This window comes from Rhincodon typus, chromosome 1, assembly GCF_021869965.1.
Source record: "Rhincodon typus isolate 14 chromosome 1, sRhiTyp1.1, whole genome shotgun sequence".
Classification (NCBI taxonomy): domain Eukaryota; kingdom Metazoa; phylum Chordata; class Chondrichthyes; order Orectolobiformes; family Rhincodontidae; genus Rhincodon; species Rhincodon typus.
The window spans coordinates 60,711,584-60,735,596 of record NC_063332.1 but is presented as its reverse complement, the minus strand read 5'-3'; the positions used below and the strand labels follow the sequence as shown (position 1 = coordinate 60,735,596).

Sequence of the window (24,013 nt, the reverse complement as noted above, 5' to 3'; positions counted from 1 at the left end):
AAATGATTTCTTTTGACAGTATTTCAGTTTTATGCCAGCTTTTTTTTTTTTCACAGGCAAGGTATGAAAAATGAGATCTGTCCTAACTTGAAGAAGAGCTCGTGTTCCTTTGAATACCCAGAGTTAGACATTTTAGGAAATTATACAATTATTGTAGAGGCACAGAATGCTCTCGGCAAAGCCTCATCTGATCCTTTAGACCTGGACGTTTGGCATACTTGTAATTATCAATATTTCATTCAACAATTTGTATTGTATAGTAATTTTCAAAGCCATTGTAAGCTTGAAAGTGTCAGATAAGAGGGGGGGAAATAGAACGTGTAATTTTTCTAAGAATGTCCTTTTGTATTGTACACTTTTCAATGGCAATAGACGTAAGATGTAGGAACAGAAGTAGACCATTCAGCCATTCCATCTGCTCTGCTGTTTGATGAGATCATTGCTGATCTGATAACCCGCAACTCTACTTTCCTGCCTTTTCCCCATAACCCCTGATTCCCTTTAGATTAAAAATCTGTCTATCTCAGGTTTATATATATTTAATATATATTTAATGATCTAGCTTTGACATTCCTCTGTGGTAAAGAATCCTGAGAGAAGAAATTCCTCCTCATCTCTGTCTTAAATGTGCGACCCCTTATTCTGAAATTATGTTCTCTGGTCCTAAACTCTCTAACAAGGGGAAAAAACGTTTCCACATCTATCCTGTCGAGTTCCCTACGAATCTTGACTGTTTCAATATGGTCGTTCCTCATTCTTCTAAATTCCAATGAGTACAGGCCCAACCTTCTCAATGTCTCCTCATAAGATAGTCCCTCCATGCTTGGTGTTAGCCAAGTGAACTTTCTCTGGATTGTCTCCAATGCCAGTATATCTTCCCTTAAACAACGTACTCCGAACTGTTCGTAGTATTCAAGCTGTAGTCTGACTGATGCCTCCTATAGTTTAGTAAGAAACAGTATGAGTAGCTTGTTCTCCGTTCTCAAGTTTGGGTGCTACTCTGCTCAGATGTTCCAAATTACCTGTAAATGATTTCAATTGTCTGCCTGTGCTCCCAGGCAGGGAGACACTGCCATTCCTTGTCCACAACTGGCAAAAGAGTACAGACGCAGGGAAATATCAGGGAATCATCATGTATCTTTCAAAATTTACTCTCAGTCCTGCCTCCAAATCACTGTCCTCAGAAATACTGCGATTATTCCCCATGTATCCAAGAACACATTCACTGAAGAATGGCTAATATAATCCAAGTTGAACGTGAAGCAATCTCATTGTCATTTGTTTTTTGAAGTTTTAATAAATGCAAGATAACTTGACTGATTACTGGTTTATTCTTCAATGCAGGGAAAACTGATCCACCTTGGAATGTAACCACTCACTCTATCCTGGGTCAATCAAGGTCTTTGCTTGTAACATGGTGCAAACCTAAAATGGCACCACCAAAACTTCCATTATACTATAGTCTCCAATACCAAATAGTTGGTACAAGCAAATGGATTCAGGTACACAACCATTTGAATCAATTGTAAGCCACTTTTTTGAACTAACATGCCACCAAAGTACCAACAAAATGCATAGTGTTTCAAATTCTGTGTAACGTTTTATCGTATATTGCTATGTAACTAATAGTTTAAAATTTATCTTGATTGTGACAACATTAGACTGTATTTGTCTGCTCACTCAGCCTTCTAAATCACCTTGAAACTTTTCCAAATCAAGCTGATAACACACTTTCCCACTTAGTTTTGTGTTATCCACAAACTTGGAAATATTTCATCTGGCAACCTTATGTATATCAACAATTGTGAGTTTGACTTCTCAGTTTTCTTGATTTGTTAAAGGAAATTTGGTCTTTAATAGTTTAAACAAAACTGAAGCTCTGATCAAAACCGAAAGAACTGCGGATGCTGGAAGTCAGAAACAGCTCTGATCCTTGTGATGTCCATTAGTCATAGCCAGCCAACTGGAAACCTGCTCATCTATCCTGGTGCTCGACTTTCTTTCTGTTAATCAGCCCACAATGCATGCTAGCATATTACCCTTTATCACATGTATTCGAATTTTGTTTACAACCTCTTGTATGGAAACTTATCAAAAGCTTCCTGACCATCCAAATACACATTGTCTGGTTCTGCTTGTCTATCATCATGCATTTTCAATATTTCTTCAAAATCCATCATAGCCAAATTGCTTCCAATGCCTCCATGCTTTCTTTTGTTTGATTTAAGACCCTGGTTTTGGATTGAATTATGTTGTTTTCAAGTTTAGGGAATATTCCAGCATATTTTGAACTCTTTTCTAAACATTATTTTACAAGAGTAACTAGACGCTTTTTATTGTATAAAGCTAGATCTAAATTAGCCTATTCCTTTATTGGATCCTTAACATCCAGAAATCCATTTGTCATAGAATTGGTGCTCATTAGATTTACCTAGTCTATATGGAGATTGAAGTGACCCATGCTAACTACAGCACCTCTAATTTCCTGTTTGGTGGTTTTAAAAAAAAATCTACTAATGTTTCCTGCCTCTTGGTTCTTCTAGCTCCGCCCTAACAGATTTACAGCTTGTTCTTCTGATTTAAGATGTACTGATCCCATTCTAAATTAACAGTACTACTCCAGTTCCTTTTTCTTTTTGTCTGTCCTTCTTATATGTTGAATATGCTTGAATTTTAACAGCTTTGGCCATTTTTCAACCATTTTCCAACTAGATCATGCCTATTTTCTTCTGTTTATGCTATCAATTCGTCAACCTTGTTGTGAATGTTGCATGAATTCAGATGGAATGCCTTTAGGGTTAGAGTTAGGGTCTGCCTCCTGAAAGTTATCTTGTTTTTGCTCTATTTAATGTTTTTTTTTGCTGTGTTCCACTTTTGTTTACTACTTTTCTACTTCCCATTGCCAGCTTCGAGTGTCTTATTTCTGACTTGCCTCTCAGGGTGCCAACACCCTGACAAACCAATCTAAACCATGTCAACAACATGAGCAAATCTCCCTGGGATGGTTGCATAGTGGTAATGTTATTGGATTAGTAATCCGGAAGCCAAGCTAATGCTCGGGGTGGTATGGGGGTAGGGATGGGGGTGGGAGCACCAATTCTATTCCCACCATGACATCTCATGGAATTTAAATTCTATGATTATCACGGACGGTCATAAAATCCATCTGGTTCAGGTATGCTCTTTAGGGAAGGAAATCTTTCACTCTTAGTTGGCTAATCTACATCTGACTCTAGATCCACAGTGGTTGATGCTTGAGTACACCATGAAATGGCCTGGCAAGCTACTCAGTTCAAGGGCAATTGGGGATTGGCTTCCCGGAACACAGATTAAAATTTAGCCCTAAACCCATTTATGTTTTCAGAAAAGTTATTATGGATGTGATATTGTGCATACATTGCTGTTTGAATTAAATATAACTAATGATACCTATCAATTACATTTCTTAGATAAAAGAAGAAACAATTAGTAACACTTCATTCGTACTTAAGAATCTCAAAACCTTCACCAACTATACAGTGGCCGTGCGATGCATTGGTAAAGACCAAATTTACTGGAGTCACTGGAGCTCAATGGAAACTGGAGTAACCCCTGAAGATAGTACGTATTAAAATTTTGCGCATCCTATGTTAATAGGACTTCCAGGGTTTGAAGCTAATAGCTAAACCTTTAGGGTGTCTGTCGCCAGGAAGCCGGTGAGCTTTTTCATTGTATCTTGCCAAATTTACCTCATTAACTACATACCCTACCCCTATGGCCTCCCTCTTGCGGAATTCCACTTGCATTCTACCGTGTGCCATTCTCAGAACAACTCGTCACACACTGGGCACCTGCTCAAAGACCAGCACCCTTCACACCCATGCATCTTTAAAAGACCACTGTGCACCCAAACAATCTAGTGTTGGCTGTCCCTGGTAAAGTAATAGTACATTGTCCATGAAGCCATGCTGCTCACAGCACATAGCCAACATGGCTGACACTCTCCCACATACAACCCTGCTCTCTCACCTTAATCACTGTTTATCCACTAGGCCTCATAGTTTACCTGTCCTCAGCTACATCCCATTTTAAAAAAAACCCTCTAAGTCACTGCTACTCTGACTCCTTTACCAACTGTGCAGCCACTTCTTGTCTTTGTGTAGTAGAAAATCATTATACACAAGAAAGATGTCAGAAAGTTCCAAACATGAGCTTTAATTGGCAGCCAGCAAGAAACAAACAGACCAAAGCTTTCCTCCTCCTCCTCCTCCTCCTGCTCCTCTGATGCTGCTTGGCCTGCTGTGTTCATCCAGCTCTACACCTTGTTATCTCAGATTCTCCAGCATCTGCAGTTCCTACTATCTCCAAAATAATAGAGGTTGCATTTTACCGCATCAGTGCAAACCAAATGCTGGCATGATGACCAGCGCGAGTTATACAGTCCATAATGGTCTGCTGCATACAGCTGTCATCTAGGGGAACTGGATGTCAATCAGGTCATGTCTAGCTTGTGGTGCCCAGCTCAGCTCTAGCACATCCTTGTCTCCTCATTGGAAGATTGCCTTTGTCCCCGCGGTCCTCAGTATCTATCACGTTCTCTTGTGGCCTGCTCCAGTTGTGTAGAGCACAGCACTGCAGGATGATGCAGCACAGTCTGTATGGACTATACTGCAGGGGCACCCCAGACCGGTCCAAGCAGTAGAGCCCCACCTTCAGCAGTCCTATCACCTACTCTACAACAGTCCTGGTAGCAGAATGGACAATATTGTATCTGTGCTCTACATCAGTCAGGGGCTTGTGCAATGTTGTCCCCTGATCCATGTTGCAGCTGGTAGCCCTGTCCCCCAGTAACCAGCCTTCTAGGGCACCAGGTACATGGGAGTGCTCCAGAATATAGGAGTGGTGGCAGCTGCCACGGTAATGGATGTGTAACCGATTGGAACTGCTTCCTGTTGATGCATACCACAGTATTGTGATACTGCCCTCTCAGTGCCTAGTTGATGGCTCGTTGGCCCTGGGGGAGCCAGCTATGTTTTGTAGTGCCCAGGCTGCAGCACTGACTTGTCATGGGGAAACAAGAGGAAAACAAACCAGTGTGATATTGCACAGACGGCATCTATAATTGTCCTGATTCATTTATGGGTGCAACACTGAGAGATCACACACAGATCACCCATCACTCACTCAGGTTCTCTTGTGTGTAGCTTGTTTGATTTGTTAGTAAGATAGGAAACTGGATAAGGTGAATTGTGGCATTAATGAGGCATTTAACAGGCTATGATCCCCGTTAATTGGCAATTCACCACTGTTGAGTGCGAAGCTCGCCTTGCTGCTTGGTAAGTGCATGCAAGACGTAGGGAGATGGGCTCAAAGTAGAGATGGGCCTCTGCAAACTCCTTACACAATTCTGCTCCTCCCCCTGCCCTAGCCCACATTGCTTATACCCCTTATCACATTGTGTCCTACGTTGCCAAACAAAGCACAGGCACAGGATTGTTGTTAGTGGACCCAACACTGACAAATCAAGCTTTCCACTGCTGTACGCATGTTTTTCCATCTGACATTGTTAATGTCTGACACTTTGCACTAACCTTGATATACAAAGTTTTGAACTATAATAAAGATATTTCCGTCTATATTTCTCTTTCTGAACTTTCCACAATTGTCTTTCTTCTCTGAACCCAGCCTATTTGACGCTATACTTATTGAAAGCAGGTTGGTTTTAATTTTACATTTGAGATGGCAGCAACATATGATTTCTTGTTAACACAACAATCCTGCAGTAAGTAAGACATGGAATAAGCAGATTGTTCAGGATGAAGTTTAATAGGGTTCTTTGTTTACTTTTTACTTCGTCTTGTTGATTTCAGAGCCATTAACAGGACCATCCATTTGGAGAATAATTAAAACTCTTGATTCTGAGGGAAATAGAGAAGTACACCTTCAGTGGAAGGTAACTTTAAAACGTTACATTGATTGTCAAAGGATAAATTTGGACCAACGAGTTGTATTAACACTTTGGAGAAACGCATTAACTTTGTTTCAAATTTGCAGCCTTCTTTGTGTGTCTATCATGGTCTCATTGTTTCGCTTCCTGGCATTCTTTCCCTCGTGATCTTTCTTTCTGTAAAGATTCTATCCCTCTTCCCTTCCTTCATCTCTATCACATCTGTCCTGACACTGCCACATTATGCATAAAAGCCTCTGAAGCGTCTTCCTACAAGCTCAGGATTCCTTTCTACAATGGTAGACAAGGCCTGCAGTTAATTCCATTCCATTTCTGGTACTTCAGACTGTAGTCCCTAGTCCCCACCCAGCTCCTACTGGCCCAAAGGAAGTGCGATAATAAACTCTATGGTAAATAATGAATGTTGTCAGATCACCTTTTCCTGATATTTTAACCCTAACAAGCCTCTCCCAATTTGTTCCCCTTAATATCTTACCAATGGTTGATCAAAGTGCTCCCTAACATTCTCAGTTCCAGGAAATTCAGCTTTACTTTGTGACTCAAATGTTACCTCTGATTCTGCCAGACCTGCTGAGTTTCTCCACAAAATCCTGTTTTTGTTTGTTTTAGATCTCCAGAACCATTCTTTGTTTTGTTTTATTTTGTTTAGTTTCTTCTTTAATTTAACCCTTGGAGTCCAGATATCATTTTGGTAAATCCACACTGAACTCCCTGTAAGACCAATGTAGGCATTTTCTAATTAACCTTCTTAGAGATGTTATTGCATGCCTCTGGAACAGATGGGACTAGAACCTGGTTCTCCTGGCTCATTAGTAGGGACACTACTACAGTGTGATGAGAACCCTATTCAAGACCAGTATATCCTTTCAAGGATGTGGTGCCCAAAACAGCTTTCAGCACTCTAGGTGTGGTCTAACCAGGGCTTTGCACAGTTGAAGCAACATTTCTACTCCTGTATATTCAAATCCCTTGGATATAAATGTAAGCATTCTATTAGCCTTTTTGCATATTTCCTGTGCTTGTTCATGACATTTTAATACCTGCCCCAGTAAGTCTATTTGAGTCTCCACTGTTTCTACCCATTCACCATTTAAAAAGTATCTTGTTCTATCCCTTTACAGCTCCCAAAGTAGATGATCTCATGTTTGCTGCTGTAATTTTACTCATTCATTTAATCCATCTGTACTGCCTACAATACCTATTTTTGTGTCATCAACAAATGTGAATATATGACTTTCTATCCCATCATCTAAGTTGATAATTATTACTGTGAATTGTCAAGGTCAAATGTATATTATTTTAATGCAATTTTGTACTAACTGAGTTACAATCTAGGCAGCAGAAATACAATTTTGGACAACAGAAGATGAAATAATTGTGGTTTGATTGTGAAAGGTTATTTAGCAATTTTCACTTTTGGTGTCTATTTTAAATTGAGCTTCCAATTAGTATTGTTTGTATCTACACAAACCCTAGAATGCAGAAGTTATAGTTTTCCTACTATCTTTAATTTTCCAAATTATGCAAATACAAGGATATACAAGAAGTGAGAAATGACTCAGAGCTTGTGGGAAAATGGTACTATTTTCAGTTATGGACTATTTGTCAAATCATCAACATCTACCCTGAAGATCTTGAATATGATAATAGTAATAGCAACATAAATCTTTAAGCCTTACATGAGAAGTAGCAGGAAGTGAAATTATTTTCAAAGTGACGTGTTATTTTTGATGCAGGCATTAAACAGGTCCAAAGCCAATGGAATCATCTTAGGATACAGAGTCTGGTATGAGAAAAGAAGGGATCGAACAGTCATACAACAGTTTAATACAACATCCTTGAATTCTTCTTTGCTCCTGAACCACGATGCGTACATTATAACTGTAATTGCATATAACTCAGCTGGTGATTCTCCTAAAGCCACTTTGAAAATTCCAGCAGTAAACCAGACGGGTATGTTTTATTGTCCTTACTCTTAACAGTTACTTAACTAAAACATTTTCAAAGAGCCACAAAAGGAATTATTAATATTAATATCTGAAATACCATGAATAGTTTTTCTGCCTTAGTACTTCCCAATCTCCACTTTATAGTCTCCACCAATTTATAACCCCAAGGGTTTATTTAAAAAGACAGGCAGCTTTACATTCTGCAAAGAATGTGTTGATGTTTTGCAATTGTCAGTCAGATTATTGAACCATGAGCTGATGTGCAAACCTAATGTAACATCTGCTGCTCTCACTCCAAGCTACTTCATCCCTTCCCTGTGTATCTGCTGGAATTCTACTAGGCAAAATCCTCAGTACAGATTCCAGACCAAGTGAAATTTGAACTGAAGTCAATGAGATTTGATATCTCCAGTACAAAGCTAGGATGGTTATAATAGGTTGAATGACCTTCTTCTGTATTGTAAATTGCAGGGTGTGCTCCAATGAATGTTACACACCTCCAAGTGACTAGTTTCAGAACATCTTTGGCTGACCTGAACATATGCTACTACATAGTTGCTTACCTGACATAGCTTTTGTCAGTCGAAACTAACAAGTAAAGGGATGATATTATTACTCCTGTTCCCTAATGATATAGGGCATATTCTTATTACTTTATTAGGTTACATGCCGCAATGTACATTAATGTCTCTTCCCCTTTTTTTAAAAGAAAATCTTCCAGCTGTTCAAGATGTTAGAACTACATCACAGAATAACCAACTGCTCGTACACTGGAAGACTTCAAGGCCATCTGATAATGGATATGTCATTGAATGGTGTTTGATTTTGACTGCAAGCCCATGTGCTGGGCCATTACACTGGCAACGTGAGCCCAACACTTCCAAAATGACCTACTTACAGGGTAAGTATTTATGATCACATCAAAAGACTTTTTCTTTTTTATTCATTCATGGGATGTGGATATCACTGGCCAAGCCAGTATTTATTGCCCATCTCTAATTGAGAGTCAACTACATTGCTGTGCATTTGGAGTCATACGTGGACCAGACCAGGTAAGGGTGGCAGATTTCGTACCTTAAAGGACATTAGTAAACCAGATGGGTTTTTCCCAACAATTGGCAAGGGTTTCATAGTTATCATTAGACCCTTAATCTCAGATTTTTAAAAATTGTATTCAAATTCCCCAATTTGCCATGACAGGAATTGAACCCAGGTTCCCAGAACATTACCTCAGTCTCCGGATTAATAGCTAAGTGATAACACTACTAGGCCATCACCTCCCCTGTCTGACCATTAGTATACAATGAAATGACCACTGTAGAGAATAGACTGAGATTAAAGGAGAGGGATAGCTATTCCTTTTGCCCCCATTTCCATCTGTATTTTCTGAGGACGTTGACTTATACTAGTCACTTCGTGACTCCCCAGATACTGAAGCAGTCCATGTTCAAATGCAACAAGATCTGGACATAGCCAGGCTTGGGCTGAAAAGTGGTAAGTAACATTTGCACCACATAAATGCCAGGCTATGATCATCTCCAATAAGAGACAATCTAACCACTGCTCCTTGATATTCAATAGTGCTACCATCACTGCATCCCGACTATCAACATCTTGAGGGTTATAATTGAGCAGAAACTCAACTGGACTCACCACATATGCACAGTGGCTACAAGAGCAGTTCAGAAGCTAGGAATGCTGCGGTGAGTAACTCACCTCCTGATTCACCAAAGACTGTCCACCACCTACAAGGCACAAGTCAGGAGTGTGATGGAATACTCACCAGTTGCCTGGATGGATGTAGCTCCAACAATACTCAAGAAGCTTTACACCATCCAAAACAAAACAGCCCACTTGATTGGCATCACATCCACAAATGTCCACTCCCTGCAGCACAGGTGCTCAGTAGCAGCTGTGTGTACTACTTACAAGATTCACTGCAGAAATTCTCCAAATTCACCTTCCAAACCCAAAACCATTTCTTTCTAGAATGACAAGGACAGCAGGTACGTAGGAACACCACCACCTGAAAGTTTCCCTCCAAACCACTCATCACCCTAACTTGGAAATATATCACTACTTCTTCATTGTTGGTGGGTCAAAATCCTGGAATTCATTTCCTAAGGGCATCACAGCGACAGCAATGGTTCAAGAAGGCAGCTCACCACCACCTTCTCAAGGGCGACTAGGGGCAATAAATGCTTGCCAGGCAGCGACGCCCACATCACACAAGTGAATTAAAAAATATATCCCTTTGATTTTGATCATTTCTTTTTGCAATCACCTTTAAGAGCTGTTTACACATTTTTTCTCTTTTTCAAGGGCTCCCCCCAGCATTGAACTAAATATGTGCTTGAGCTCACCCATGAAGTATGAATAAAACTAACCCTGTAGAATCAGCTATGTGCAGTACACCAGCTGAATCGGTACTAATAACTTGCTGCTAACTGATCAAAAAAAAACAAAGAACCGTGAATGCTGGAAATCAGATATGCAAACAGAAATTGCTGGAAAAACGCAGTAGGTTTGGCAGCATCTGTGGAGAAAAGCAGAATTAACATTTCAGGTGCCTTCTCTCTCTTTCTCTCTCTCTTATGACCCGCTTTAATAGCTGTTAATTCTCCCGGGTTGATCTGTACCCACTCCTCTGTCTGCCCAAGCATTTTTCTCTCTCTGGACTACATCTCCACCTATTGTTTATTCCTTCCCTCTCCCCCTATTCTTTAGCATATATACCAATATTTTCCTGGCTACAAACAATTCTGCAAAAAGGTCATTAGACCCGAAACATTAACTCTGTTTTCTCTGCACAGATGCCACCAGACCAGTTAAGTTTTTCCAGCAATTTCTGTTTTTAACTGTTAACTGTGCTGTCAACTGATGCTTGGTTGGAAAATCTTTTCTTATGTATAATTTAGGTGATGTACTCCAAGCACATTTTCACTAGCTTGAATAAATACATTCTTAATATTGCATGCGCATTTAAAATAAAAGTGGATGCAGAATGGTAAAAATACTTAAGCAATATTACTCCTTCTGAATCGTCTTCCAAACTTGTGGACTTTAAGAGAGAAGAAATTACAGGTTACTTTTTGTAGCAGTTTCTTTATTACCAAAACTGAGACCATAGCATTCCCAACTGATATATTTTAATGAACATTCTGCAATATTTTTAATTGAATAACACAAAACGAAGATGATAGTTTACCCAATTTATCTTTTCATCCACATCAGTTTGCTTGATTGTAAAACAGGCAGCCATGGCTGGAATTAATTTCTCTTTAACTGCACAAAGTATCATGATATAAACAATTCAGTCAGGGTTGAGATGTCTGTGAAGACTCTGAGTCTCCTGGTTAATGTCGTTTCATTAAAGGACAGTGACTATCAAGAATATGCTGTTTTGGATCAGTTAAAAGGTTCAAGCATTGCATCGCATCTACTATTGTAAAGAATATGACTAGTTAAAGTTTGAGTGCAACAACTACATTTTGATTTTTTGATATTGAAAGTAAACTGCATAAGAATCTTCATGAGCTGCACATTGTTCCCTTTGTTGATCTTTTTCACAGGAGATTTAGAAAAATTTAAGCGCTATAACATCTCTGTTTATGCTGTGTACACTGATGGTCCAGGAAATCCATTCTCAATGCCAGTATACCTACAGCAAGATAGTAAGTAAATATTTCCAGGATTTAACAGCTAACAAGGGACTTTCCAAGGACCTTGATTTCAGATAGTTTATAGAAATTTGATTAAACATCGGGGAGGAGGCTATATCCTTAGTTGTATTGCCAACTTAGAAATGCAGCTTGTAAAATTGGCTCAGTTGAAACGTTCTATTTCCTGACCTTAAAAACTAATTATACTCTAGAAAGTTTAATACTTTTTAAAAAAATTCTGAACTGTTAAAATAATTTCCTTTTAATTCTGTTTCCTAGTAAAATTATGCGCAACAGTAATTACTCTTTGCTTAAATCAAGAAGTACATGTTGTATTTATGATGTCAAAATATGACTTTTTTCATTGATTTATTACTTTATCTGGAATAGCTGTATAAATACAGTAGCTGTAAGAACAGGTCAGAGGCTTGGAATCCAGTGGAGAGTAACTCACCTCCTGACTCCCTAGATTCTGTCCACCATCTAGAAGACACAAGTTGAGAGTGTGATGGAATACTCCCCACTTACCTGGATGAGTGCAGCTCCAACAACATGCTTGAAAGGATCCAAGACAAAGTAGCCCACTGATCGGTACCATGTACACTCCCTCCACCATGATTACACAGTAACTACAGTGTGTGCCATCTACAAAATGCACTGCTATAACTCACTAAGTCTCCTTCAATAGCACCTTCCAAATCTGTGACTTCTACCAACCAGAAGGAGTAGGATAGCAGATACATGGGAACACCAAGGTCACCTTCAAAATCTCACATCATCTTGACTTAGAAATGTGTCACTGTTCCTTCACTGTCACTGGGTCAAAATCCTGGAACACCATCCATTATAGTACTCTTGTTGCACCGACACCCCAAGGACTGTAGCAGTTCAAGAGGACAGCTCACAACCACCTTCTCCAGGGCTGCTAGTCTAAAGAACAATTTTATTTGCCAACAGTGATGACATCCTATGAAAGAATTATTTTTAAAAATGCTAATCCTATTTGGATCGAGTTATAATGCAAAGAATGCATTTCTTTTAATGGGCAAAGAAATAAAATTCACTTGGAAAATAACATGGCTGGCTTTTTAGGTCCGATTTTAACTATTAAAGCCTGTCCACGTGTTCTGTAGTAGTGGAGATGATTGTTATACTCATTTAATCTGCTTCTGGCAAGTGTATGGGATAGAGGTAAGTCGAGTGTTAAGAGGCTGCTGAATGCCATTACCTGAAGAGCCCCACAGCACTGTATTGTAATACTACCCTATTTCTGTGGTGAGTGATAGTGAAGATAAGAAGGGTAAAAAGTCTCTGTTTCTAAATGAATAAATGCAAAGGATTATTAGCGTTACATGCATGTGCGATGAAGATTTTCTTTGTCAGTTCCAGAAGTAGGCCCAATTATTGATGCTCCACTTGTGAGAGGTACAGAGTGCACAGTTAAATGGCATGAAATCCCAGTGGAAAAGAGGCGTGGATTCATCACCAATTACACCATCTTTTACAAACATGCAAAAGGCGAAGCTGGTAAATGTGCTGTTTCAAGTAGTCTTGTATAAAATAAATATTAAGATACAGTCAGATCCATATCATTGCTGCAGCAATTGCTCCAGTATTGTTATTGTACATACAGTATCATTTATATATTCCTTGCGCGTGCTTCAATGGACTATTCTAACCCCCTGCAGCCCTCTGGGTGCTGGTTAGCTTGTTGGTTATTTGGCCCAACTGTGGTACAGGTGACATCAACAGCATGGATCACAATCCCTGTACCACCTGTGGCAGTTCCTTGCCATCTCCCATGTTTGATGCAGCTTAATACCTCTCAAGCTATACAGCTACTTGTCTATCTCTAACAGAGAGAGATGTTTATTGTCCATTAACCTCAACTACAATTCTCTCTTTGTGACATTTTAGCAGCAAATCTGTTCACTGCTTCCGTGTATTTTGAGTGCTAATATCCACAGATCTCATGAAACAGGTACATAAAGTGTTTAAAAGGCATTAAGGATGCACTACTTAGAGGAGGCATAGACTACAATAACAAGGAGTTTATGCTGGAATTCCATCTGATGCTAGTTAAACCAAACACAGTTATGGTCAGCCATCAACATGAAGGATGTGATCACACTGGAAAATAGTACAGAGGAACGTTGCCAGGGACTGGAGAATTTTAATTGAGGAAAGAATGAAGAGGCCAATATTGTTTGTCATCGAACAGAGGAGGTTGTGGGAAGATTTAATTGATACATTGGCAAACAATGAGGAGCTGAGACAACATGGATGGAAATGACCTATTTAACTTAGTAGAGAGGTCATGAACCAGGAGTGGAATTTAAAGGATTAAGAATTAAAGTAGAAGGATTAAGAAGGAATTGAGGAGCACGTTTTTTCACTCAGAGGCCGGAGAGCCTGAAACTCACTGTCTGAAAGGGTGGCTGAAACAGAAACATTTAAAAAGTACATGGCAACACTTTTGAAGTGCTTTGGACTACAGTACAAGGTACTAAAAGTGCCAATGGCCTCCTGTGTTGTAATTTTTTGAATCAATGATCCTATGAATTTGTGAAAGGAACATTGTGTTAAACCTTGAACAAAAACAAAGTTGCTGGAAAAGCTCAGCAGGTCTGGCAGCATCTGTGGAGGAGAAAACAGAGTTAAAATTTCGGGTCCGGTGACCCTTCCTCAGAACTGAATCCGCAGTTCTTTTGGTTTTTATTGTGTTAAACCTTATTGTTGCACACAGAGACTTCTTCACAAAATTCTCTTGGTCAAAGGTTTATTGCCTTCTAATTATTTTTTCCACTATTTCACAGGTGTAACAGTGAATTCAACAGTCCATGAATATACACTGAAATCTCTGCAGAAGAATACTGACTACACATTTTATGTTATGGCATCCACAGAGAAGGGAGGCATAAACAGCACGTTGAGTTCCTTCACAACAAATGCTCTTGGTCAGTGAAGTAAACTTAGAAAAAGTTTTATGCGCGTTTATTTCTGGGCTGCGTTTGTGTCAAGGACTCAAAGCAGCTGCAGTGTTCCCCTGCCAAGCCAACTTTCCTCCCCTACGAAGCTGACATTGTCACCCCTGATGGGCCATTGTGCCAGGGCTGACTTTAAAGTGTTAGAGCTTGTGTTCCTTGTGGTTTCTTGGGTCTCATTCCCTTTATTAAAGGGAATAGTGCACATTTACAACAGAAGAAGTGAATTTCAGATTTTATCAGTGTGAAATTGCTATCAGGAACAGGAACCGATAAGAGCCCATTCGCATAAAAAAGGTACCTGTCCCTGTTTCCACACATCTTAAATTGAGGACCCATTTCTATCTAAAATCCACAAAGTAGATTAATACATTTCTAACTTCTTTCAAAATATTTCACTATACTTATGGTCATTCAATTGAAAATTTATGCATATTTAATATAGCAGTGTTCTGCAGATGTCGCAAGATTCAAACACTGTGAGTGGGACTCAAAATAATTGAAATTCTCATTAGATCAAGAGTTTTGAATTTATCACATGAACATACAAAGGAGTAGGCTGCTTGGCCCCTTGAGCCACTTCCGCCATTCAACAGGATCAAAGCTGATCTGATTCATCCACATTCCTGCCTACCCAAAATAACCTTTCATCCCCTTGTTTGTCAAGAATCTATCTACCGGTACTTTAAAAAGATTCAAAGACTGTTGTGATTGGTTGGCTCGCTGAGCTGGTTCGTTGTTCTGCAGACATTTCATTACCCTGCTGGGTAACATCATCGGTGCAGCCTCGGAGGGCCAACCAACCACAACGTCCACAACCCAAGCTACAAATCTACTCTAAAACCTTAGATTCAAAGACTCTATTTTCACCTTTTTTTGAAAAGAGTTCCAAGCATTCATGCCCCTGACAAAAATTTTCCCTAATCTCTATTTTTAAACAAGACCACTAGTTCTGGCTTCTTCCACAAGTGGAAAAATCATTTCCATATTCACCCTGACCCTCATGTTTTGAACAATTTGCCTCTTACTCTTCTAAATTTCAGTGGGCATAAGCCTAGCCAGTCCAACCTCTCCTCATCAGACAAATGGCCCATTCCAGGTATTAGTTCAGTAAACCTTTTCTGAACCATTTTCCCTTCAAACAAGAAGAAATGTAACCTGGGTTTGCTGGATGCCAAATGCTAAGGAATTGCTGTTTTCATTTTCATTTTCATTTATACAACACAGTCTCTTAATATCAGGTAACAGACTATTTTTAAATCTACATGGATAGTATTGACTGTAAGATTGTGCTTTGTGGATATTAGTGTTAAATTTCTGAAGGCATTCTGTGAAATTCCTATTTTGAGTATCAGAAACCAAAAATTTAAGTTGTTTAAAATAGTTGATTAATAAGTTTTGAAACAATATGTACCGTTATTTGTGTGGCAGTGTCAAAACCTTTAGAGAGTTGGTTTAAAAGTTTATTGTTATCAGTATATTCTGGTAAAACATTTAATGCCTGCAAATGGAACAAAATGTTGGATAACAGAATGCTGGAGGAAGTCTTGCCAAACCTAAATAGAAATACAAGCACTGTATGTTACCTATCAGGGTTGTGACTGGCATTGCTTCAAAATAATATCTAGTTTATAATTGTATTACAGGGCAAGAAGATATCGTGGTGATTCTGGTGCCTGTTCTCGTCGGCTTCCTACTATTAGTAAATGTCTTGATAATCTGCTTCAACAACAAGCATAGGTTAGTATGTTAACTTTTGATGTTTTGAGTTCCAAGTACCAGAGGTAAGTTCTGGTCATTAGCATTCAGGGCAGAAAACTTCACACGTAGTACATATGGAAAAATAAAAAAAATGGGTTCAATTTTCCATGAACTCAGTTCTGTAGGTGTGAAACACTGAATAGTACCTGCCCAATTTTCCAGTTCTCATTCCCTGTATGTGGTGCTCTGTGCTGGCAACACTGAATATGAACAATCACACAATGTAAAGTTTGATGCATTACATTATTTTGTGGCATTGCAACATGTATCACATGAAGCATGAGGATTGGGCTGTGGGTTATGATCTGGAGTGTCTGACATCAGCAGTCAGTGCAGGAACTGCTGGTTACACTTGCAGCATTGGAACCTCATTCTCTTATACAATATAGTACAGGACGATCCTGAGGGCAGACGTGATTGACATGTATAAAATTATGAGGGGCATAGACAGAGTAGATGGGAAGAAACATCTCCCCTTGGTGGAAGGATCATTGACCAGGAGATGTACCTTTAAAATAAGGCACAGGATTTTTAGAGGGATGTGAGGGATACAATGGACCAAGTACTGGAAGTTGGAATTAGAATAATTGGTCATTTTTTGACTGGTGTGGACTTGATGGGCTGAAGGGCTTTTTTCTGTGCTGTTGACCTGTATAGTTCAGTGACTCTATATGGGTGCTTATAGTTCTGTGACTCTATATGGGTGCTAGACAGCAAAAAGGAACAATTGTAGGAAGGAAGGTGGTCATTCTTTAAGGAGGGGGCTACTGTGGAGCAGTTCTTTTCTCTTCTGGCTTGATCTCCCAGTAGCATCCATACCCACATTGAATATCTCAAAATATCAAACTTAATTTAAGTGTCCACTTAACATTGGAGGAGACAGTGGTATTGTGGTAAGATCATGGGAATAGTAATCTAGAGACATAGGCTCATGCTCGAAGGATGTGGGTTTGAATTGCAACATGGCAGACTGTAAAGTTTGAATTCAATAAAATCTGGAATTAGAAGTTAGTGTAATGGCTATCATATAACTGTTGTTGAATTGCCATTAAAAAAAATGTCTGCTTCACTAATACCATTTAAGGAAAGAAATCTACCATCCTAATGTGGTATGGCCTACAAGTGGCTCCAGACCAATGAAAATAAGGTTGACTCTTAACTAACCCCTTGATTGGCTCCCTATCCATCACTGTTCACATTCAGACCCTTTGCCACCAACAAACAGTGGCAGTAATATTTACCATCTACACAATGTATCTTCAATAGCACCTTAATAAGGCATGACCTTTCATACCTGGAATGACATAGGTAGAAGAGGCATGGGACCCCCAGCACGAGCATGGTCCTTCCCCCAAGTTGCTTTCCACCTTGAATTGAAATTACATTGCTGCTCCTTCAGTGTTGTTGGGTAAAAATCTGGAACTCCCTCACTAACAGCATTAAATATAAAAAGGGCTAAATGTAGTATTTTATACCTGCCATCAGTATTGTAGAATGTGTCTCCCCTCATTAGGAAAAAGGAGAGCAAGGAGGGGTCATGAAATGTCTTTGGCAAGTAGGGTTAAAGAGAATCCCAAGGTATTTCATACGTACACTAAAAGCAGGAGGAAAAGTAGAGAGAGGGTAGGCCCACTCAAGAATAAAGAAGGGAACTTGTGCTTGAAGGCAGGTGGTATGGGTGAGATCCTAAATGCATACTTTGCATTGGTATTCACCCACAAGAAGGACGTGGAAGGAACTGAGATTAGGGTGGAGCATGCTAACGTGCTAGGGCACTTGAGGTCAAGAAAGAAGTGGCGTTAGGTATCTTGAAGAAGATTAAGGTGGACAAGTCCCTAGGGACTGATGGGATCGACCCCAGGTTTTTGAGGGAGGCAAGAGAAGATATTGCTGGGACATTGACCAAGGTCTTTATATCCTCGCTAGCCACTGGAGAAGTCCCTGAGCACTGGTGAGTAGCTAATGTTGTTCCTCTGTTCAAGAAGGGAACTAGGGATAATCCAGGAAATTATAGATTGGTGGGTCTCACATTGGTCGTTGGGAAGGTATTGGAGAGGGTTGTTAGGGATAGGATTTACACGCATTTGGAAGAACATGGCCCATTTAGGGACAGTCAACATGGCATTGTGTGAGGCAGGTCACGTCTTACTAACTTAATTGAATTTTTTGAGGAGGTAATGAAGGTAATCGAGGGTAGAGCAGTGGCTGTTGTTTTACATGGGTTTTAGTAAGGCTTTCAAAAAGGTCCCTCATGGTAGACTCATCGAGAAGATTAAGATGCATGGGATCCACAGTGACTTGGCTGCGTGGATTCAGAATTGGCTTGCCCATAGAAGGCAGAGTGTAATGGTGGAAGGAAGTTTTTCAGGCTGGAGGTCCGTGACTAATGGTGTTCTGCAGGGATCCATACCCATCAGGGGAGTTGTGTATAGTGTAGAAGGTTGTCAAACGATATAATGGGATATAGATCTGTTGCAGATATAGGTGGAGAAATGGCAGATGGAGTTTAAACTGGGTAAGTGTGAGGTGTTGCGCTTTGGGAAATCAAACATTAAAGGAAAGTGCACTGTTAATGGCAGGACCCTTATCAGCATTGATGTACAGAGGGATCTTTGGGGTCCTAGACCGTAGCTCTCTGAAAGTGGCCACATGAGCAGATAGGGTGGTAAAGAAGTTGAATGAAATGCTTGCCTTTTGTTGTTTGGGGCATTGAGTACCAGAGTCAGGAAATGATGCTGCAGCTTTATAAGACCTTGGTTAGGCTGCACTTAGAGTATTGCGTTCAATTCTGGTCACCACGTTACAAGAAGGATGTGGAGGCTTTGCAGAAGAGGCTTACCAGGATGCTGAATAAAAACCGAAAGAACTGCCGATGCTGTAAATCAGGAACACCAGGATGCTGCCTGAACTAGAGGGAATGAACTGTAAGGAAAGGCTGGATGAGCTAGCGTTGTTTTCTCTGGAGCGGTGGAGGCTTAGGGGAGACCTAAAAGTTTATAAAATTATGAGATGCATAGATGTCAGAATCTTTCTCCCAAATTTGAAACATCTAACACTAGGGGGCATGCATTTAAGGTAAGAGGGGGAAAGTTCAAAGGAGATGTGAGGGGTAAGTTTTTCACACAGATGAGTCTGGAACATGTGCCAGGGTCAGTGATAGGAGCAGAAACAATAGGAGTGTTTAAGGGGCTTTTAGATAGGCACATGAAAATGCAAGGAATGGAGGGAATAGGACCATGGGCAGGCAGAAGGGATCATTTTAACTTGGCATCACGTTCGGCGCGACATCGTAGGCCGAAGGGGCTGTTCCTGTGCTGTGCTATTCTATGTTCTATGTTCTATGAGTCATAGATTCATAGTGTTAGTCAAACCAGTTCATGCCAACCATAATCCGAAACTAGTCCCACCAGCATGTGCTTGGCCCATATCCCTCCAAACATTTCCTATTCATGCACTTATCTAAATGTCTTCTAAACATTGTAACTACACCCGCATTCACCGCTTTCTCTGGCAGTTCATTCCACACATGAACCCACTGTCTGTGTAAAAAAATTGCCCCTTTCCCCTCTCACCTTAAAAATATGCCCCTTAGTCTTGAAATCCCTTAACCTAGGGAAATGACACCTGCCATTCACCTTATCTATATCCCTCATTATTTTATAAACCCCTATAAGGTCACTCCTCGACCTCCTATGCTCCAGTGAAACAAATCCCAGCCTATCCAGCCTTTTGAGTTTGTTGACTTGCTCGCTGAGCTGGTGAATTCTTGTTCAAACGTTTCGTCACCATGCTAGGTGACATCATCATTGGAGCCTCCAATGAAGCGATGTCGTTCTATTCTGCTTGGAATTTATACTGTCTGGTCCATTATGGTGAGTACTATCATTTTGCTCTGTATTAGTTTGTATATGGGGTCCAATATTGGACCGGAAATGACACTACTCAGCATAACGGACCGGACGGTATAAATTCTAAGTGGAGTAGAATAACATCATTTCATCGGAGGCTCCACTGATGATGTCACCTAGCATGGTGACGAAACTTCTGAACGAGAACAAGCCAGCTCGGAGAGCAAGTCAACAACTTCACCCACAACCCGAGCTACAGATCTTTGCCAAAACTATCCAGCCTATCCTCATAATTCAAACCCTCCATCCTCAGCAACGTCCTGGTAAATCTCTTCTGAACCCTCTCCGGTTTAATAGTATCTTTCCTGTAACAGGAACTGTACACAGTACTCGAGAAGTGGCCTCACCGACGTTCTGTACAACCTCAACGTAACGTTCCAACTCCTATACTCAAAGGTCTGAGCAATGAAGGCAAGCGTCCTAAATGCCTTCTTAACTAACATATCAATACATGATGCAAACTTCAAAGAATTATTTACCTGAACTCCTACTTTTAATTGTATAAATCTTGTTCCATGTTCTATGTTCACCCATTTTGAATGACATACAAGTACATAAATGGCAAAAGTATCTGAAATATATTGCAGCTATGGTTCGTTTAGTTATTTGAAGGATATAATTTTTATCTCTGACTCTTTTAGGATTGCAAAACACATTTGGCCTGAGGTGGCAGATCCAGCAGGCAGTAGTTTGGCTGATTGGTTTCATGAACACCAATATAAGGTATATTTTTCTCCCTTTATGTTTTTGATTTGTGGTAGTGAGTTTAATTTAGTACAGAAACAGGAAATATTGGAAATACTCAGTAGGCAAGACACCTTTTGTATGAAGATTAGCTTTTCATATCTGTTGTTTATATTTTTCACAACTCAGTAGTTTACCTTTATTTTAACTTTGTTACTTTTTTTGGGAATAAATTCAATGAATAGTAAAATCCCCTGCACACTGCATGTTTCCTCAAATTTTACTTTCCTATTTTGAAATGATTTTAATTTAAAAAGTTTTCGTAAACTATTTGGTACCTTAGATTCTAATCTTCTTTAATTGCAGTAACACTTGGTGCCATCTTGCTATCTATCATTAAAATATAACAGTGATTGAACTGTTAGTCACACTTCAATTAGTTTTATATCTTTTCTAAGCAGCACAACTTTCACTGTCTCCAATTCACTTTACTGTATAATGTGAACATTTCTGTAATTTACTGTGTGTGCATGTATCACAATGTGCTGGAAGTGCTACAGGAACAAGGGAATGTAGGAACAGGAATAGGCCATTCAGTGCAGTGAGTTGAGATCATGGCTGATCACCTACCTCAGCGCTGCTTTTTCCTGCATTATCCCTTGATGTTATTACTAAGTAAAAATTTACTGATGTGACTTAAACTTAGATAATGATGAAGCATCCATAACCTTCTGGAATAGAGAATACTAAAGACTTAATACACACTGAGCGAAAAATTCCTTGTCATCTTAGCTATAATGCCTTACCTCTTTTTATGAGACCGTATTCTCTGCAATCACCCACCCCTCCATCCCAACAGAAAACATCCCTTTTGCATCTATCCTGTTTATGAATGTTGTATGTTTCCATGAAAAACATAATCAGACCAGAACAGACAGCAAAGGGCTGTTGGCTACCACTTCCAAACATGGCAAGGAAAGAACACGGTGGAAGTAGACATTTTCATTTTTAATGAAAGCATTGCCCTTTCTTCAACCTCTTTGTTCCAAATGTGTGCTTCTCAGGTTCTGCAACTACTATGACAGGTTGCATCATTTAATTATAATGAGCCTGGTGCACATTGACTTGTGTATTGAATTCTAGCACCCTTTGCTCCTGTCGCTGACATACTAGGACATGCTGAGTCCTTTCTATTGCCTCTTACCTCTGGGCAGCTCATTCCCCAGAAAATGAAGCACAATGTATTTCAGTTCATTGGCAATTGCCATTGGATTACCAGTCTCTTTAATTTAAAAGACATCCTGCTGAACAATCATCGTTAAATATACTTGGATGTGTAAACTTGTGGTGCGAATTGCTTGGTGTTGATTATGCATATACAGGAGCGGTGCAGATGGTCATTGGTAACTACCAGAAGGAAAACAAGGCTGACCTGCTGCTTCACAGCTAATTGTTTCTTTTTTGGAATGTAATCTGTTGTTTTGTGGCAGTCATTTTGCATACACCTAGGTTCATGAAACTGTACCTCTGCACCTTCTCTGTAGCTGTAACACTCTGTTCTGCATTTTGTTCTATTACCCTGATGTACTTATGTAAGGTATGATTTGCTTGGCTAACACACAAAACAGTACTTTTCACTGTATCTTGGTACATGTGACAGTAATAAATCAAATCAAGTCGCATCAAATCAAATCAATACATTGAATAAATAACCAGTTACTCTGATTTGTTGGTTTAACTTGAAGGATAAATACTATTCAGGAATCTTCTCTAAACTACCTCCAATGCAATTACATCTTTTTTCAAGTAAGGGGTGTGCCCTGCAGAGGGATTAAACCATTAAGCTGTTGACTCTGTGTGGAGCTGGAGGAACACAGCAGGCTAGGCAGCATCAGAGGAGCAGGAAAGTTGGCGTTTCGGATTGTGACCTTCTGAAGAAGGGTCCCGACCCGAAACGTGAACTTTCCTGCTCCTCTGATGCTGCCGAGCCTGCTGTGTTCCTCCAGCTCCACACTGTGTTATCTCTGACTCCAGCATCAGCAGTTCTTACCAACTCTGAAGCTGTTGACTCTGATGTGAATGCCATCACTGAGCCAAATTGATACTTATTAGCATAGAAATGGAGATGATGATCACTCCAATCATTATTTCATGAAGAGTAATTAGCATTCAGAATGTGGGATGAGTTGAATTTTTGTTTAAGTGGGGAAAGAATGCAGAATGCTGCAGCACTGAGGATTTGGATGTCCTGTTGCATGAATCACAAAAAACTGGCATCCAAGTTTAGTGGGGAACAGGAAAGACAAATGATCTTTTGGCCTTTATTTAATCGGGAATGGAGCATAAAAATAGGGACGTCTTGCTAAAACTCTGAACAATTTTGACCCCTTATCTAAGGAAAGACATATTAGCATTGGATACAGTCCAAAAAAGATTCGCTTGGTTGTTTCCAGGTATGGAGAGATCTTCTTATGAGGAGAATAGGTTGGGTTGGGTTTGTACTCATTGAAGTTTAGAAGTATGGGAGGAAACCTTATTAAAATATGTAAGATTCTCAGGGGGCTCGAAAGGATAAATTTGGAGGGATTGTTTTCTCTTTTGGTACTCTCGGACCACGGGTCATCATCTCAAAGTAGTACAGTCACACATTTAAGAAGAGATAAGGAGGATATTTTTCTCTCAGGAGGTGGTCAATGTGTGAAATTCTTTACTCAGAAGGCTGTAGAAGCTGGGTCATTAGTACATCCAAGGCTGAGGTGAACAGATTTTTAATCAGTAAGGGAATAAGGTGATATGGGAAAGAGACAGGAATGTTGGGTTGAGAATTATCAGATCAGTCATGATCTCATTGAATGGCAGAGCAGACTCGATGGACTGACTGGCTTACTTCTGCTTCTTGTCTCATGGTCTTGCGTGTATTTTGCCTCTAGTGACTAACTTTTGTCAGTTAGTGCTAAAACAAAGAAGAAACTTATTTCTACCAAAATTAATTTCAAAGATAGTAGAAACTGCAGATGCTGGAGAATCTGAGATAACAAGGTGTAGAGCTGGATGAACACAGCAGGCCAAGCAGCATCAGAGGAGCAGGAAGGCTGACGTTTTGGGTCTAGGCCCGAAA

General features: G+C 39.9%; 1 protein-coding gene across 1 annotated transcript in view; it reads left to right on the top strand.

The window, feature by feature from the left end:
- The window catches only part of LOC109916916 (interleukin-6 receptor subunit beta-like), a 35,544-nt gene extending 13,199 nt beyond the window's left edge, over positions 1-22,345 (top strand). Inside the window, exons 2-13 of the mRNA XM_048597269.1 lie at positions 57-220; positions 1,345-1,502; positions 3,450-3,600; positions 5,850-5,932; positions 7,684-7,900; positions 8,606-8,797; positions 11,469-11,570; positions 12,942-13,085; positions 14,375-14,515; positions 16,189-16,282; positions 20,853-21,016; positions 22,278-22,345. Of these exons, the coding sequence (XP_048453226.1) occupies positions 57-220; positions 1,345-1,502; positions 3,450-3,600; positions 5,850-5,932; positions 7,684-7,900; positions 8,606-8,797; positions 11,469-11,570; positions 12,942-13,085; positions 14,375-14,515; positions 16,189-16,282; positions 20,853-21,016; positions 22,278-22,345 (1,678 nt within the window). The remainder of the gene's footprint in view (positions 1-56; positions 221-1,344; positions 1,503-3,449; positions 3,601-5,849; positions 5,933-7,683; positions 7,901-8,605; positions 8,798-11,468; positions 11,571-12,941; positions 13,086-14,374; positions 14,516-16,188; positions 16,283-20,852; positions 21,017-22,277) is intronic.
- Positions 22,346-24,013: the final 1,668 nt, after the last annotated feature.